Raw genomic sequence first — 14,710 nt, forward strand, 5'->3', positions numbered from 1 at the left:
GCCATGATCTTACCACTACACTGTAGCCTGGGCAACAGAGTGAGACCCTGTCCCGGTGGGGGGAAAAAAAATCAGCAACATTTCAGGGATGGGCAGAAGAAGGATGTTAAAAAGTAGGAGCCTTGGAGATAAAGGAGTATATGGGCTAATGGCAGCAAAGAGAGTTCAAGAAGGAGGGAGTGGTGAAAAAAAAAATGTGTCAATTGACTTTAGCAACAGGCCATCAGTGACGTCCATGAAGGCAGTTTCTTTCTTTTTCTTAAACAACAGAAATTTATTTTCTTGGAGCTCTAGACTCTGGAAGTCCAAGATCAAGGTATCAACAGGTTTGGTTTCTTCTTTTTTTATTTATTATTTTATAGATTTAGGGGGTACAAGTGCAGGTTTGTTATATGGATATATTGAATATTGGTGAGGTCTGGACTATTAGTATATAACCATCACCCAAATAGTGTATGTTGTAGGCAGTTTCAATGGAGTTGTGGGGCAGAAGCCAGATTGGGAGGGGTTAAGGGTTGACTCGGAGTTGAAGTGGAGACTATAGGTGTGAAGAACTCTTTCATGAAGTTTGATTGGGAAAGGAATGGTAGAGATAGATAGTAGTTACAGGGGGAACTTGGGGTTAATAAAAGTGTTTATTTTATTTTATTTTACTTTATTTAAGGTGGTGGTTTCAAAGAGAAATAGATCTGCATGTGTTTAAATCCACATAAGAAAGGCCCTGGAGTGAAGAGTTTAATGGGAAAGAGAAAATGAGAGGAGTCAGTAAAGGGAGATCTTTGCAAAGGTAGGAAGGGATTAGATCAGAGAATACATAGAGGAATTAGCCTTAGACAGGGGACTGGCTGGGGAAATACCTCTTCTTTTGTATTAGTGGGTAAAGCAGAAAGTGTAAGCATGGATTCAGTTATGTTCTGAATTGTTGAAGATGGGAATGAGGAATTTGTTTTTTGGGTGCTTTTATTTTCTTTCCAAAGTAGAAGATGGGCTCAACTGCTAATTGGGAGTGAGATCCAGCATCAGAGTTTAGAAGAAAGGGGAGAAAGTTTGAAACAGCTACTATTTCAAATGTCTTTTCAGGTATTTGGCACATATAGGTGCTCAGTAAATATTTATTGGCCAAATAAATTGAATGAATGCATGAATGCTGTGAAGAATTTGCAAGATCTTTAGGAAAACAAACATTTCGAAAGCAGTTGTTGGAGGATCATGGCCTTGAACAACTTTTAATAATGTTTTGTTTTAGGCAATCGTATTTGGGGAAAAGACCTGAAGGGTATACAGCTATCCCATGTAACATGGTCTGCGGACAGTAAAGTCTTACTTTTTGGAATGGCAAATGGGGAAATACACATTTATGATAATCAAGGAAATTTTATAGTAAGTATGTGTATCATCAGTCTTGTTTATATAATTTTATATGATTGTACATATCATTCATCTTTGTATATACATTTATTTGTTATGATGGTTCGTGTAATTAAAGTCAATTCAGATTTTTTTTCTTTTTCCCAATCATCTAAATTTTTTTTAAATTAAATAAAATTTTGGTTTTCTCAAAGCAAATTAGTGCCACAAGTTAGAGTGTAACTTTTAGTTCCAATTTTTTTTGGTAGGTAGAAAGGACAAGATGTCAGTGCATTTAAGCAGAGGGATAATGAGTAGGGCGATGTGCAGTTTAAGTTTTTTAAGTGTCTTCTGGTATCTGAAGCCAAAGTTTACATGTAGATACCAAAGGGTATTTTTGTAGCAAGCTACCAATGGTTGTTTGTAAAAAGAATGACAGACTTAACTGGTAAGTGAGAAAAATCAATCCCTGGAAAGAAGGTAAAATAGAATAGGATCAGGCAGCATAATCTGAAGAAAAATTCTGGCTTTGCAAGGTTTAGCTATAATCTATGATTACTGATGGGACAGTTTTGTTTTTTAGCAAGGTTTAGGACACTAAGTAAATCCACTCACTGGTGGAAGTAAAATAATGAACTTTTATATGACATTTTGCTGTTTTCAAAGTACTTTCATATACTTGTTATTTGAGTCTCGTAAAAACTCAGTGTTTTTTAATCCTCATTTTTTACATGTGGGGAAAATGGACATTTAGGTGATTTGTCCATGGCCTGTATACCAGTAAAGTGATTAAGCTTTAATTTGCCACCTGATTTTTAGATTGTATTTTCAGCATTCTTTCTACAATACTCTGTTGAGATTGTATCTATACTGTTCTGTTTTAAAACGTAAAATATTAAATCTAGACAATTTTATTTAGATGAAAATGAAGCTGAGTTGTTTGGTGAATGTCACTGGAGCTATCAGCATTGCTGGGATTCATTGGTACCATGGCACAGAAGGCTATGTGGAGCCTGATTGCCCTTGCCTTGCTGTTTGCTTCGACAATGGAAGATGCCAAATAATGAGACATGAGAATGACCAAAGTAAGGAATTTTTCTGTTTAAAAACTTTTTAAAATTTATTTATTTATTTATTTTTGAGATAGAGTCTCACTCTGTCACCCAGGCTGGAGTGCAGTGGCACGATCTTGGCTCACTGCAACTTCTACCTCCTGGGATCAAACAATTTTCCTACCTCAGCCTCCTGAGTAGCTGGGACTACAGGTGCATGCCACCACACCTGACTAATTTTTTGTATTTTTAGTAGAGATGGGGTTTCACCATGTTAGCCAGGATGGTCTTGATCTCCTGAGCTCGTGATCCGCCTGCCTCAGCCTCCCAAAGTGCTGGGATTACAGGCGTGAGCCACAGTGCCCGGCCTCAATTTCTAATTTTTAACTTTTTTTTTTTTTTTTTTTTTTTTTTTTTTGCGACAGGGTCTTGCTCTGTTGCCGAGGCCGGAGTGCAGTGGTGCATTTTTGGCTCACTGCAGCCTTGGCCTCCAGGGCTCCAGGGATCCACCCATCTCAGCCTCTTGAGGAGCTGGGATCACAAGTGTGCATCACCACCCCTGGCTAATTTTTATATTTTTTGTAGAGACAGAGTTTCGCCATGTTGCCCAGGCTGATCGTGAACTCCTGGACTCAAGTGATTCGCCCGCCTCAGCCTCCTAAAGTGTTGGGATTATAGGCGTGAGCCTTTGTACCCAGCCCTGTTTTTTTAAAAACGTGGAAAGTTTTAAAAGTATTTAAAAGTTGTTGTTAAGAGTATAACATTCTGTAGGCTACGTATTTTCCCACAGTGACCTCATTTTTCTCTTTTTGACTAGATCCCGTTTTGATTGACACTGGCATGTACGTAGTAGGCATCCAGTGGAACCACATGGGCAGTGTGTTAGCTGTGGCGGGCTTCCAGAAGGCGGCCGCGCAGGACAAAGATGTGAACATTGTGCAGTTTTACACTCCGTTTGGTGAGGTAAATGCATTCAAATTTGTTCTTTCTTTCTTTCTATTTAAATGTGCAGTGAGTAAGGTAGGGGAAAAAAGAACAAAGGAAACGGTATAATTTCTTTTAGGGACATTTCATTTGTTGTATTTTATCATGGAATTTCATAATCTTGTAGTTTTATAATTATAAAATAAAAGTTACAATTTTATACATTCAGAAAACGAGAAGTTTGACATAAGAAGTCACCGTGGAGCAGTTATTTTGAATTCTCTGTGATCCGAATATGTGTCTCTTTTCATAGCCAGCTTTTGAGTAGTATTTAGTGTAATATAGTTGTTTCAGATTAATTTTTTGGATTTTTAGTGTGACATTTTACATGTGTTTAGATGTTAAACATACATATCTGTCTGTCCTTCCTCCAAACTTCTAATACTTTTCATTTGTTGCAAAGTAATCAATTATTTGAAGAAAATTTAATAATTAATCTTCAGTGATGCTACATTAAAATACAAGCATTGTTTTCATAAATGTACGTATGGGTATTATCCTTCTCAATAGTATTTTAAATAAATTTAATTTTAAAAGAGAATTTTCAGAAGTAGCATTGGAAAATGTCAAGTAGGAGAATTAATATATTGTGAATTTTAAATAATTTAGAAAGTGAGAGCTTATTAATAACTAAGCTTAATACGTTTTTTGAATATCTTATTTTCTAACCCAATACTATATTTTGTCCCTTTTGGATACCCTGTTGGCTTTTATAAATTCACCATAGACTACAGTGATATGTATTTTTGGCTGCATAAAAGCCTGTACCAGTTGTTTAAATATTATTTTTGTGTATTTTAATAATTTCTTTTAGGGCAAGAAATGATGTCTTCTGATACTTTTGAATCAGTATCTCAAAGTTACCCAGTAGAATGTACTGTAGAAAGTAGATGCTCTCTATACATTGTCAAACGACAATATTTCTGGTAGATGTAAAAGTGAAGGGAAAAAAAACGCATAGTTTTCAAGGTTCCTAGATAATTAAAAATCTGCATTCTAATTATTTCTATATTTATAACCTCCTTCTTAATTAATGTTCTTTATTGGTTATTTTTGTTGATTGCCATTTACTTATTTATCACCTTTTTTTTTGTTTGTTTGTTTGTTTTTGAGACAGAGTCTTGCTCTGTGCCCCAGGCTGGAGTGCAGTGGCACGATCTCGGCTCACTGCAAGCTCCGCCCCCCCGGGTTGACGCCATTCTCCTGCCTCAGCCTCCCAAGTAGCTGGGACTACAGGCGCCCGCCACCTCGCCCGGCTAATTTTCTTGTATTTTTAGTTGAGACAGGGTTTCACCGTGTTAGCCAGGATGGTCTCGATCTCCTGACCTTGTGATCTGCCCGCCTCGGCCTCCCAAAGTGCTGGGATTACAGGCTTGAGCCACCGCGCCTGGCCTTATCATCATGTTTTATCTGCTTATTTTTGTTAGTTCAGCCTTCCCCAGGTAGAAAAACATGGGTTCTAAAGTCTGTTTTTTTATCTTGCAAAACAATGTGTTAAGTGTTAAACTGAAACTGTAAGTGGGTTTTGGTCTAGCTGTAACTAAAAGTATCTAGCATAGTTCCTCAGGGCATAGTAGTCAGTATTTTCTGAGTGAGTGAATATATGGGGAATTATTTGGATCTGTGTTATTGTTAAGGTAGGAAAGATAACCTGGATGGAAGTTATCTAACAATTTAAACTTAACGATTTAAACTTAAGGAAACCTCAGAGAAGAATTTGCTTTTAAATTCTGAGGGCCAGGGGCTCCTGGTTTTTGCACTGTGGTCTTAGCCATGGTAGGAGATAACAGAGCATAGGGTTTGTAGTCAAGTTGATCTGGCATTGAATTCATTTTCTACAGTGTAGTTTGACATAGAGAAGTTATTTAGCCTCTAAGACACAGTTTAGTTATTTTCAGAAATAAAGGAAATATGTCATGGTGCTGTTGTAAAGATTAAAGGAGATTACAATGAGGAAATGCCTACACAGTGCCTGGCACGTAATGAAGGCTTACTAAAAGGTGGTTTTCTTTCCTTGCTACTGCCACATCCTGGCTGGTTTGTAGTTAGAAGATGGCCGTATTCTTCTCCTCTTATGGATGTAGAGAGCTTGCTGGTTCCCCTTTAATTTCATACAGGTAGCAAGACAGATAGATCAGACCCTCCTAGGTTAAAACTTTGGGTTTTTTCTTCCATTGGTTTCCTTGGCAAAATGGAGCTCAATACATTTGTCTTACTCTATTATGTGCTGCTATGAAGAATACCAGACTGCATAGTGTATGTTAATAGAAACTTATTGGCTTACAGTTTTGGAGGATGAGAAGTCCAGTATTGAGCTGCTGACATCTGGTGAGGGCTTTCCTGCTGCATCATTGCATGGTGGAAGGAAGAAGGGCAAAGAGAGTGCAACAGAGAGACAAGAGGAGACCTAATTCCCCTTTGTAAAATGGCAGTAGTCCCAGCCATGAGGGCCTCAGGCGCTGATCACCGCCGAAAGGTCTCATCTCTCAATAGTGTCAAAATGGCAATTAATTTCAACCTGAGTTTTGGAGAGGACAGACATTCAAACTATAGTAACATTAAATTTGACCCTAGAGGATATCTGCTTAGAACAAGGGATACCAGCAAAGTTCGTTGAAATTTTGGGATTATATCATTCTGTCAAATGAAAGGTATAGATTAAAAATGTTTGGTTGTTTTATAGCCACATTAAAAAAGTGTTTGTATTCATTTATTCACTCATTAATTTGGTCATAACAAGTACTATTAGTATATGAAAAAATTAATTTGAATGTATATTTATTGGAGATACATATTGACTATCAGTTTATCAAATAATCTATTAATGGAAAGGGAAATAAATGTGAATATGATGCAGTTATACTCTTAAGGAGCACATTCTCTAATTCTCTGGAACCATAGAGTCGGAGAAGAAGGCAGGACTCATTGAGGAAGCAGTATTTGAGCTGTATCTTGATGGATGAATAGGCGTGCTCCAGGAGGACAAGGACCAGTAAGGACAGGGGAGCTGTGAGGAAAGGAGAGGGGGATTTCAGGCAGAAGGGATATTGTATAGGCCAAAGGTGTGGAGGCAGAGTAGTTCCTTCATGAGCAGGCACACAGCAGTTATGGCTAAATAGTGGGATATTAAGCCACATACTATGGTTTTGGATAAGATGGGAAACAGGCATTGTATGCCATGCTAAAGAATGTGATGGTGGGGAGTTACTGATTTTTAAAAGTTATTAAACCTTTTAAAAAGCAGGGTAAGTTATGATTAGATCTGTGTTCCAGAAAGATAGTTGTGACAGCAGAGTAGAGATTGAATTGAGAGGGCAGAGGGAGAGAGTAAGGAAACAGATGAAAGGTAAGACTTAAAGTTAGGAAGCTATTACCACAATTCAATCCATTAAAAAGGTAATTATAGAGAGTGGAAAGGAGTAAAAGCAATAGGATTTGGTGACTAGTTGGGTGTGAGGGGATGAAAGAGAAAGACAAGATTTTATGATTGAATTTGCTAATATAATATTTCATTGATTCTAAGAAATGTAATTTTTTACAACTTAAAATGAGGAGGCATCTTATAATCAAAGTTGCTATATTTTAATTAGCAATGTGTTTTTTCCTTTCCTTAGTTGTACATAAAAATGCATGTTTCAGTCTATGGCATTTTAGATTTGATGAAATTTGCTATTGAATTCTTTGGATATAGTTTGTAAGTTTTTCTTATATGCATGTTTTTCATTATAAAAATTCAAGAAACGTGATTTTAAAGTGAGTAGTAACTTTTCACAAAATAATGTTCATACCACTTTTGACCTCTATGAAGTGATTGGTGGTAATTTGTATTTAATTGTTATACTTTAGGTTAAAGATAACTTTCTTTTTCAGCATCTGGGTACTTTGAAAGTTCCTGGGAAGGAAATATCTGCACTATCTTGGGAAGGAGGTGGACTGAAAATTGCACTAGCTGTTGATTCCTTTATATATTTTGCAAACATTCGACCTAATTATAAGGTAAATATTAACAGCAGTTGTAAAATAAACAGTGTTTCTTACTATCGCTCAAAGTGTATTCAAAGCTCTCTTGTTTTTGGAGCTAGCAGAAAGGAAGCCTTTTTGTGTAAAGACCTCAGACCTAGTAAACTTTTCTAGAATACTGTATATAGTTAGTAAAATTACTCCATGAGTCAATGTCTTAGCCAGAAATAGATGGTACACTCAAAGGAGTAATTGAAGAGAGACTGATGAAAGGCTTATTACAGAGATATGGGCAGGACTAAGGGGAACAGCAAGGAATGATAAAAAGTAGCACCCAAAGATTAGCATCAATGAGAAGCCATCACCAGCCCTGGGCCTGAAGGGGCAAGACAAGGGAGTCAGGCTCCTGGAACCCACAAGAGCTGTGGCTGTGCAAGAGGGGCTGCTCTGCAGGAGCCCAGACCATGCCAACCGGCCAGGCAGAGAGGGATTTGGGGAATAAATATTCCAACTCACCTCTCCACTTGCTGGTGCTTTCTATTGGCGAAACCCAACGGGGAGCCAGATGGCCAGGTAGCCCAGGTGATGGAGTTCATAGAAACTAGGCTGCAAGGCTCACAGCAGGGTAGAGAAGGGCAGAGAATAGATTAGAAGGAGAAAATGAGAATAAGCAACGTAATATATAATCAGTATTTTATCTTGAATTTAACATTTGATCCAAAAGCAAGCTCTCAAATATGAGATTGATCTGGTAGACTATTTGTTATAAAAATATTCTATATTTAATTTTTAAAAGGTAAAGGACCTTAGAGAAATGGCTGATTCTAGGACTAGGGCAGAGAAAATACAAGGTAAGCCTGAAACAGTTTATAGTCCCAGCAAGTAAGGAAGTGCTCAGACAACAAAAGGATGGGGGAATGTCAAAAGAACATGAAAGAGCCTCCCAATGGCCAAAGCTGGAGCACTTTGAAGAATCAAATAAATGATATATTATTTTATTGTGACCCAAAGTATAAATGCCCAAGAGTTGATGCTGATATAGATGGATTATTTGAATAAATAAATAAATGGGAGAGAAGAAACAAATCTTCCTTACAGAATTATTCCAGTTTACTTAGGTATTGCCTTCTCCAGGAGGTGGAACATAGTCCCCTGTTCCCCTGGCTTGAGTGTGGCTACACTTAGTTTCCAAAGAGTAGGGTATGGAGAGGGGAAAAAAATAAAGTAGCTTTATATTGGTGAAACTTGGCAATCCAACCTTGGCCAAGTGATAAAGGTTAACATCATTAGGAATGCCATGTGGATATCACATACCCCCTGATATGGCATGATAAAGAAGTGCACTTCAGTTCTGTGCTGGTCTTCCTAAAAACCTGAAGTCCAATCTAAGCATGAGAAAAACATCAGACAAACCCAAATTGAGGGACAGTCTACAAAATACTTGACCAGTACTCCTCAAAACTGTTGAGGTCATTAAAAACAAGGAAAGACTGAGAAATTGTCACACCCCAGAGGAGCCTAAGGTGACATGACTAAGTCTAAGTATCCCAAATGGGATTCTGGAATAGTAAAAGGACATTCGGGAAAAACTAATGAAATCTAAATAAAGTATGATGTTGATTTCCTAGTTGTGACAAATATACCACGGTAATGTAAAATGTTAACAATAAGGGAAATGGATGAGGGGTATATGGGAACTCTGTGCTATCTTTGCAACTTTTGTCCATCTAAAACTATTTTAAAGTAAAAAATGTATTTTAGAAAGTAATCAGGATACAAAAAGCTAAACATGGTTTAGCTTAGTTTGAATGGTAGACACAATCATGGTAATATCAACATTATTTTATTTTTTATATTTTTAATATAATTTATATATTTTCATTTTTTAATTCAAAATTAAATATAAACATGTTGGGAGGATTAGAAGGGAAAGCTGTAAGTGTGTAAGTTCCATAATCAATAGATAATGTGATTCAGAAATAAATGCCGGAGCAGTTGCAGTGACAGAAGTTGTGCACGGCCATTCCAGACAGGAAATTTGGCAGGGGGTTCTGCATTTGCTTTTGTTTTAAATAAGCCAGGTAGGATTATTTGACCATATATTATGTGAATATATTACTCTGATAAAAGCAAATATAAAAAATATGGATGGGGTAAAAAGGCAAAGTGACTATTTTTGAATTTTGACTTGGAGATCCAGAATTGAAACTTTGACAGGGATCATGCTACCTGTTGTCCCCTCTCCAGCAGCTATTATTGATAATTGAAAATTTTTTACCATTGAAGCTTAAATCTTACCAATTAAAATAAGGAAAGTTAGACAAACTAAATTTATATTTGCAGTACATTCTTTGTTTTATAAATCTCTATTATTTTTATAAAAGGTTGAATCTGTCTTCTATTTCTGAAGAATATATTTTGTCAGCAGTGATAAATATCTGCAATATTTCGAGAGTAAAAATAAAATAATACAATTTTCCTTCCTAATGCTAAATAATTCTTCTGCCTTTCAAACTCCTTCCTTTTCCTCCTTCCTTTCTTCCTAGTGGGGTTATTGCTCAAATACTGTGGTTTATGCATATACCAGACCTGATCGTCCAGAGCACTGTGTTGTCTTCTGGGATACAAAAAACAATGAAAAACATGTTAAATATGTGAAGGGTCTCATTTCTATTACTACCTGTGGCGATTTCTGCATTTTGGCTACAAAAGCTGATGAAAATCATCCTCAGGTAGGTGTTTCTTGATATCTTAAGACATAGATGGGCTAACTGCTTGGCAGAATTGGGTTATATTTTTCTACCTTCTCAAGCATGGCCTCTACACTGGCAAGTACATCAAAACATTGGGTCTGTTGGCCATATTGGTCTAGACCAATTTTGGAAAACTCTGTGACTCCATTGATGCGGTGTCCCTGATTTTTTTTTCTTCAAGCAGCTAATCACACGGCAATTCATACTGACTGGTTCAATACTGAAGCTTTTTGTTTCTGAAATATATTTAAAATACCACAGTCCTTTTTCAAGTTAAAATTTCATGAGCAAAAATGAACATCCAGATGTCTACTATGCATAAATGCTGAAGAAATTATGCAGCAATGAACACTTATGACAGTTTGGGTAGCTTTTGACATTGAGAAATCTACTTTTATTTGGAGTTATATTGCTTTAAAAATTAATATATCATAGCATAACATAAATAATATAAGTATGTCTTTTAAAAAAGTATACTAACAACTTAAATATTTGCAGAAGTATGTAAATATTTCTGAAAAGGACTACCGATGTCTTTAGCTGTGTTATCAATTATTTTATTCCGTTAAAAAGTAAAGAGTTTTTTCTTAAAGGTGACTCTTTGAACAGCCATGTTTGATGGTGTTCTCTCCTGAAACTTGCTAAATGACAGTAAAGATGTTTCTTAAAAAGTCATAAGCCCATAGGGACCAGAAAGGGAAAGGAAATGGCAACAACATTTTGTAGGTTAGAGTAGGTGGATTAGCGGTAATTACCTTAGCAGACCTAAGAAAGCTGAATCATAAGCCATTCAGGGAGAAAACAGAGGCAACTGGCTTATATCACGGGATCCCAAAGAGGCACAGGACTTGGGGGTACCTGGTAGGAGAAAGAAACAAGCATAAAAGCAATTTGGAAGTACCAGAGATTATGCAGAAAAGAGAAAACTTTTTAAAAAAACATAAGAAGGAGATCCCACTCCCCTATACTGAGTCCTTAGGCAGCTGCCCTTCTGCCACCTGCAACAACTGGGGTTTACTTTCCAGAGAGGATCAAAGAGTCTGCGCTGAAGAGCATCAAGCAGAGCTGAGGATGGGGGAACTCTGCTGAAAACAGGACAATTACATTAAAAGTTTCCTATTCAACATGACCCCAGTCTTCTTTTCCTACCTGGTTCCCAGAACACTGGCAGCCAAGCATTGAGCTTTGAGGTGGGAAGTCTTCTCAAGAGAACTCGACCTGTTCAAGAGAAAAGCCTTCTAAAGATACTGAGATCGGGAGTCCCCAAGGAAGTAGCCCTGCCCATCACCTTACATCACCTTACAGTAAAGACACCAGTCAGTGAGGCTCACTTATAGACAACTCTGTTCCAAACAGCGTTTCAATGTCTGACTCTTAAATATAAGCAGTTAGACAAAGATTACCAGACATTTGAGAAAGGCAGCTAAACACAAGTAGAAATGAACTTGGAAGAAGCAAAGACTATGCAGGAAGGACACGTCTGAAAAACATTATTTTGGGGCTAGACGTGATGGCTCACGCCTATAATCCCAGCACTTTGAGAGATCGAGGCGGGCGGATTACCTGAGGTCAGGAGTTCGAGATCAGCCTGGCTAACATGGTGAAACCCTGTCTCTACTAAATTTACAAAATTAGCTGGGCATGGTGGCGCACACCTGTAATCCCAGCTACTCAGGAGGCTGAGGCAGGAGAATTGCTTGAACCCGGGAGGTGGAGGTTGCAGTGAGCCAGGATCGTGCCATTGCACTCCAACCTGGGCGAAAGTGAGACTCTATCTCAAAAGAAAAAAAATTGTTTTGAAAGAACCATCAGTATTACCTTCAGAGAGTTAAGAGATATTACATCCATCAAATAAGAAAAGGATACTATAGAAGAGGAAGTTTTTGGAAACTAAAAGTATGATGACCATAATGAAAACTTTGGCTGGAGGATTAGAAGGTAAAATGAAGGAAAACACCTGTAAAGTGAAGCAAAAGGACAAGGAAATGGAAAATAGGAGTGAAAGGATAAAATTAGAGGACCAGTCCCGGAAGCTTAGCATTTCAACAATATTTCTAAAAAGAGTGAACAGACCACTTTGGGAGGCCAAGGTGGGTGGATTGCCTGAGCTCAGGAGTTCGAGACCAGCCTGGGCAACACGGTGAAACCCCATCTCTACTAAAATAGAAAAAATAGCCAGGCATGGCAGCGTGCGCCTGTAGTCCCAGCTACTCAGGAGGTTGAAGCAGGAGAACTGCTTGAACCCAGGAGGCGGAGGTTGCAGTGGGCCGAAATCACGCTACTGCACTCCAGCCTGGGCGACAGAGTGATACTTTGTCTCAAAGTAAGTAAGTAAATAAATAAATAAGTGGAATACAGACATTTTTAGATGTGTAACTCACTAAAAATTTCCCTTCCAAGCTTCCCTATCTTAGGAAGTTACTTTAGGAAATAGTCTAACAAAATGAGGAATAAACCAAGAAAGCAGAAGAAACAGTAGAGTAGACACCAGTGAGGAAGAGTGTACCAGCTGACTGTGGTGCAGCATGTCCAGTGAGTCAGATGAGAGAAGGTCAGAAGGCTCCAAGAGAAATTCAGGGGGATGACATTAATAGACTACCTGATATGTTTGAGCCCTTGCAGCAAGATATACATAATTCAGGGATTATTGGGGATTTGCGTTAGTAATAAGCCCCTAGAAGATGAATCAAAGAGAAAAAATACAGTTATCAACTACAGAGAAAGAATATGCTTGAGAAGAAAATAAATCATGATATACTTGACAACTGAGTTGTGAATAGCATTTACATAGTCAAAATGATGTAATCACCCTTTTAAAACTTAAAACACCTTTTAACTGAAGTATAATAAACATACTCAACCCTAAATTTTGATCTGACAAAATGGCATTAAAAATAGAGAGAGGGATGGAAATGTGCCCCTGTGTGGAAGGGATGGGGTAGAAAAGGGAATGAAAGGAAGCTAAAGACTTGTCATTTGTAGTGGGGAGGCAAGAGCTAATGGACTAAATTGAAATAAAACAAGTAGCAGTGTAAACATGTTACTTAGATTTGTGGAGGTAATAGCAAAAGGATCGGTAAAGGGAGCAGGAAATGTGAACTTAGGGGGAACTGCCATTTTTTAGTAAGAAGCCTTGTGGATCTATTTGATTTTTGAAACTACTAGCATGTATAACTGATAAAAATGAAACATATATTTAAAAAATGCAATTTATTTGTGGTATTTTGTGACAGTAAATAAGCTTATTTTAAGTAGTAGAAGAGTAAATTATGATTTTTTAAAATATAATTTTTATTATTTGGTTTATATTTATGAAATTAATTCAGTGAGTTCTTTTTAGTTTTTAAAAAATGTTATGGGTAATAGTAGATGTATATTGTCTATGGGGTACCTGAGATGTTTTGAGTAATTAAACAAATTTTAATCGAATGCTGAAAAAAGAAAGTGAGTTAATAGTGCATAAAGAACTGGTTTATTTGAAATTGTTCTAGTCAGGAAAAACATCTAAGTAGAATAATATTCTTAGTACAAGATACAGAAACAGAGACTAACAGTAAGAAAAAGGAAATGATCACTTTAAAACAATATGATGTAAAATGTGCATTATGCTTGATTATTTTCCTAATATTGGTCATTGATGATTATTTGTCTATAAGCCATTTTCATTAGGTTGAATCATGTCTTTTTTGAGTTAACTGAATTTTTCTGAATTTCTCATGTCATTTATATATTGCTTCCAAGGAGGAGAACGAGATGGAGACATTTGGTGCAACGGTAACAAATGAAATTAGCTCTTATATAACTGATCATAGGATAAAAATGAGTTTTGAGGTTATAGCTGATCAGAAACTTTAGAAATATGAGGGGACTTCAGAAAGTTCATGGAAAAATGTAATTAACAGATAAAAATAAAAATAGAAACTTTATTTTTCAACATAAGCTCCATCAAGGTCAAGACATTTTTGTAAGCAATGATACCAGATCTTATAGTCCATCCCTAAAGAACTGAGGGTCCTAGGAATTTAACCATGTCAATGCAGTCTTTTTTACATTATTAACTAAAGATAAATGGGTACCCTTTAAGGATTTTTTAAGATTAGGAAACAAAAGGAAGCCTGAAGCCAAATCAGTACTGTAAAGTGGATGCCTAATGATTTCCCGCTGAAACTCTTGCAAAATTGCCCTTGTTTGATGAATAGAATGAGCAGGAGCATTGTCATGCTGGGGAGAGACTCTGGTGAAGTTTTCCCAGGCATTTTTCTGCTAAAGCTTTGGCTAACTTTCTCAAGACATTCTCATAATAAGTGGACATTATTGCCCTTTGGCCCTTCAGAAAGTCAACAAGCAAAATGCCTTGAGCATCCCTGAAAACTGTCGCCATGACCTTTGCTCTTGGCAGTCTGCTTTTGCTTTGACTGGACCATTTCCACCTCTTGGTAACCATTGTTTTGATTGTGCCTTGCATTCAGGATCATACAGGTAAAGCCATGTTTCATCTCCTGTTGCAATTTTTGAAGAAATTCCTCAGGTTCTTGATACCACCTGTTTGAAATTTCTGTTGACTGCTCTGCTCCTGTGCGCAGCTGATGTGGGTGCAACCGATTTGGCACCCAT

General features: G+C 37.1%; 1 protein-coding gene and 2 long non-coding RNA genes across 14 annotated transcripts in view; 2 read left to right on the forward strand and 1 right to left on the reverse strand.

Moving 5' to 3' along the window:
• Positions 1-14,710, forward strand: part of WDR35 (WD repeat domain 35) — an 81,023-nt gene that overhangs the window by 14,434 nt on the left and 51,879 nt on the right. For 7 of the 12 annotated variants that reach the window (XR_006691776.3, XR_012422647.1, XR_012422649.1 and 4 more), the window contains exons 6-11: positions 1,247-1,380; positions 2,267-2,432; positions 3,217-3,362; positions 7,254-7,379; positions 9,890-10,075; positions 13,838-13,870. Coding sequence is in view for 5 of the 12 variants with exons in the window: in XM_065527366.1 (XP_065383438.1) it covers positions 1,247-1,380; positions 2,267-2,432; positions 3,217-3,362; positions 7,254-7,379; positions 9,890-10,075; positions 13,838-13,870 (791 nt within the window). In the remaining 7 variants the exon portion in view is untranslated. Of the gene's footprint in view, positions 1-1,246; positions 1,381-2,266; positions 2,433-3,216; positions 3,363-3,736; positions 3,865-7,253; positions 7,380-9,889; positions 10,076-13,837; positions 13,871-14,710 lie in introns of those variants that run through there. The other 5 variants (XR_012422648.1, XM_065527367.2, XM_074012282.1 and 2 more) reach the window with 2 other exon arrangements.
• Positions 219-753, forward strand: LOC141408374 (uncharacterized). The gene is made up of 2 exons (XR_012422651.1): positions 219-326; positions 665-753. It is a non-coding gene; the product is annotated as an uncharacterized lncRNA (long non-coding RNA).
• LOC135966871 (uncharacterized) overlaps positions 10,891-14,710 on the reverse strand; it is a 38,906-nt gene continuing 35,086 nt past the window's right edge. Inside the window, exons 2-3 of the long non-coding RNA XR_010580557.2 lie at positions 11,246-11,314; positions 10,891-10,954 (exon numbers count right to left, since the gene is read on the reverse strand). This is a non-coding gene — a long non-coding RNA (uncharacterized lncRNA). The remainder of the gene's footprint in view (positions 10,955-11,245; positions 11,315-14,710) is intronic.

Source organism: Macaca fascicularis, chromosome 13, assembly GCF_037993035.2.
Source record: "Macaca fascicularis isolate 582-1 chromosome 13, T2T-MFA8v1.1".
Taxonomy (NCBI): Eukaryota; Metazoa; Chordata; class Mammalia; order Primates; family Cercopithecidae; genus Macaca; species Macaca fascicularis.